Source organism: Poecilia reticulata, linkage group LG16 (assembly GCF_000633615.1).
Source record: "Poecilia reticulata strain Guanapo linkage group LG16, Guppy_female_1.0+MT, whole genome shotgun sequence".
Taxonomy (NCBI): Eukaryota; Metazoa; Chordata; class Actinopteri; order Cyprinodontiformes; family Poeciliidae; genus Poecilia; species Poecilia reticulata.
In genome coordinates, this window is record NC_024346.1 from 32,136,002 (window position 1) to 32,138,464 (window position 2,463).

At 38.5% G+C, this 2,463-nt stretch overlaps 1 protein-coding gene across 1 annotated transcript in view; it reads left to right on the plus strand.

Annotated features, from left to right (window-relative positions):
- LOC103478812 (SRSF protein kinase 2) overlaps nt 1–2,463 on the plus strand; it is a 63,201-nt gene that overhangs the window by 45,197 nt on the left and 15,541 nt on the right. The window contains exons 11-12 of the mRNA XM_017309349.1: nt 916–1,135; nt 1,218–1,287. Coding sequence (XP_017164838.1) covers nt 916–1,135; nt 1,218–1,287 — 290 coding nt within the window. The remainder of the gene's footprint in view (nt 1–915; nt 1,136–1,217; nt 1,288–2,463) is intronic.

A 2,463-nucleotide genomic window follows, 5' to 3' on the forward strand; every position in this document is an offset into this window, starting at 1 on the left:
CCTTTTGCTGGGGAAACGGTAACGGCTAGCGCTACAATGTAATTAAATCAAAGCACACTTGAGGATTAAAGTGGTCCAATCAAAGTACAACCCCTAAATTCAGTTGAAAGTTTGTGGCAATACGATAGAAATTGATTATCTCCATTCAGTCGGACAAAAACCGGCTAAAATTTCCGTCTCTAGTCTGCAAAGCTGATGGAGACCATGGGTTGCTGAAAAGAAATGCACACCGCACTTTTCAGATTTGCATTTGTGAAACGAAATGAAAAGTCACATACACTTTTCCTTACCAAAACATAACATGAATGTCATTATTAATATTGATAATAAGAATTTAAAATGCTACATCTGGTAATATTGTTATACTTAATAACGATATCGATAATTAGTAATRAGTGCATAATAGTGCTAGCTTGTGCTGGTTTATCATAAAATCACAATCACATTAATGTTGTTCAATATGATGTGACACAATCTAAAAAAATGTAAGGGGAGTTATCAGTTTTAGAAGGCATTTAACATTTAAGATGGAATTGGACCAAATTACTCCTTTTAGAAACTTAGCTTCCAAATATCGGCAAACTATGCAGAATAAACCAGGAACGAACGAACATCTCCAATACAGACGAAGAGGATCAGGAACGCGACAGCCATCAGACGGCGTTCCAGTCGTACTGTTTGCAGTCAGTCTGGCCTCTTTTTTTTTTATTTTTTCAGCCAGCAGAAATCATTAAATCCAGGCTGCTGAGCTGAACGCTCTGGCAGGAGGTGCGATCCAGCAGCAGCGGCTGAGAAATCTTTGGTCTTACATAAGCCGACRTGCAGGAATAAAAGCAGAAGTGCAGAAAGCGACTGATGAGAAAACAGAAATGGTGTCTCAACGCTCGATGATGAATAATAATAAAAATAAAAAAGCAATGCTCCAGTAGTGGGAGAATTTTTGAAGATTTCTTGCCGATTCAGAAACGCCAACGTGATGCTTCTCTTGTTTTTTTTTTTTTGTTTTTTTTTCCCCTCTCCTGAACAGCACAAGCACTTCACAGAAGACATCCAGACGAGACARTACCGCTCCATCGAGGTCTTGATAGGAGCCGGATACGGCACGCCGGCGGACATCTGGAGCACCGCCTGCATGGTGAACAGAACCGAGTCCAAAACACAGAGGACACATCGTCCATCCCTTCTATTATTATTATTATAATATTGTTTTCTGTCAGGCGTTTGAGCTGGCCACAGGAGATTATCTGTTTGAGCCTCACTCTGGAGAGGACTACTCCCGGGACGAGGGTGAGTATTTCAGTAAAACGTTGTATGAATTGGTTTTATTTTATGTGTTCCAGATTATTGAAATCTGTTCTGGATATTTAGTGAATGTTTTATTACGTTTGGATCGTTCTTTATTCAGGCTGGGATTAAATCACAACAAACAACATCAGAGATTCTCAAATGCTGTAATAAGACGCTTCGAAGTTAGATTTTGTTTTTTTATTGTGGTTAAAATTATACCTGCATCTGATCGTTTTTACTCACTTCTAGTTTAAGCGATTGAGATAATTTCAAAAGCGCAATAATTTTATCTGCAAATTTACAGCCTCGAGCCATTTCCGCTCCCAGGCCAGCCACAAATGTCACATGACTTTTTTTTTCTTATAAACAACAACTTTATCATTTTTGATAAGCGTCTATTCTCAGAATTTTTTATTTTTTAAGAACCAATATCTTATCTCTATTTTTCCTGACTTAAAAAAAAAGATAAACAGAAAATTTAGCAATGAAGAGAATGGATTTTTTTTATCCTGATGGATCTTTTTTTTCTGTTATCCTTGCTGGTGGCTGTAAAACATGTGTGAACAGKAGTGACTTTCTAAGATTCACTTGGCTAAATATTATGGTGGGGAAGGGTTTATGCGTAAACCTGCTAGGTTGTGGTATTGAAAAATAAATTCACTGAAGTYGTTTGTTGCACACACCCTGAAAAAAGAACGTTCTAACGCACTTTTAAAGAATCTGTCAGCTTTTCACCAGTACTGAACGTCCACATCATCAGCAAAGTGTCTTACATATATGATGTCTCTCCATTGTTCGAAAGAGAGCTTAAATTCTCCAAGTAAATTAACAGTTTTTCTACGTGGACATTAAGATGTCTTGTCTTTTTTGCAAAAAGATCATTCCGAGCAATGGAGATCGTTTTAGCCATGTGTTGTAAAWGGATAAATTGATGAAGTATGCTTAGTTTAGGAATCCCTTTCCCCAAATCCTCCTGTCCACTGTCGACTTTAAACCTTCACCTTGAACTCTGCCTCTGTGCCTCCGTCTTCATCTCACTGCTCACCACAACTCGCGTCTCTCACACGAAGAAAGCGCACGTCTCCGCTGGCGTCATTTAGTTCCTAGGAACAGGGTTCATGCGGGTGCTTGAAATCCTTGAAAATGCTTGAATTTCACTCAAGTGTCTTCAAGGTT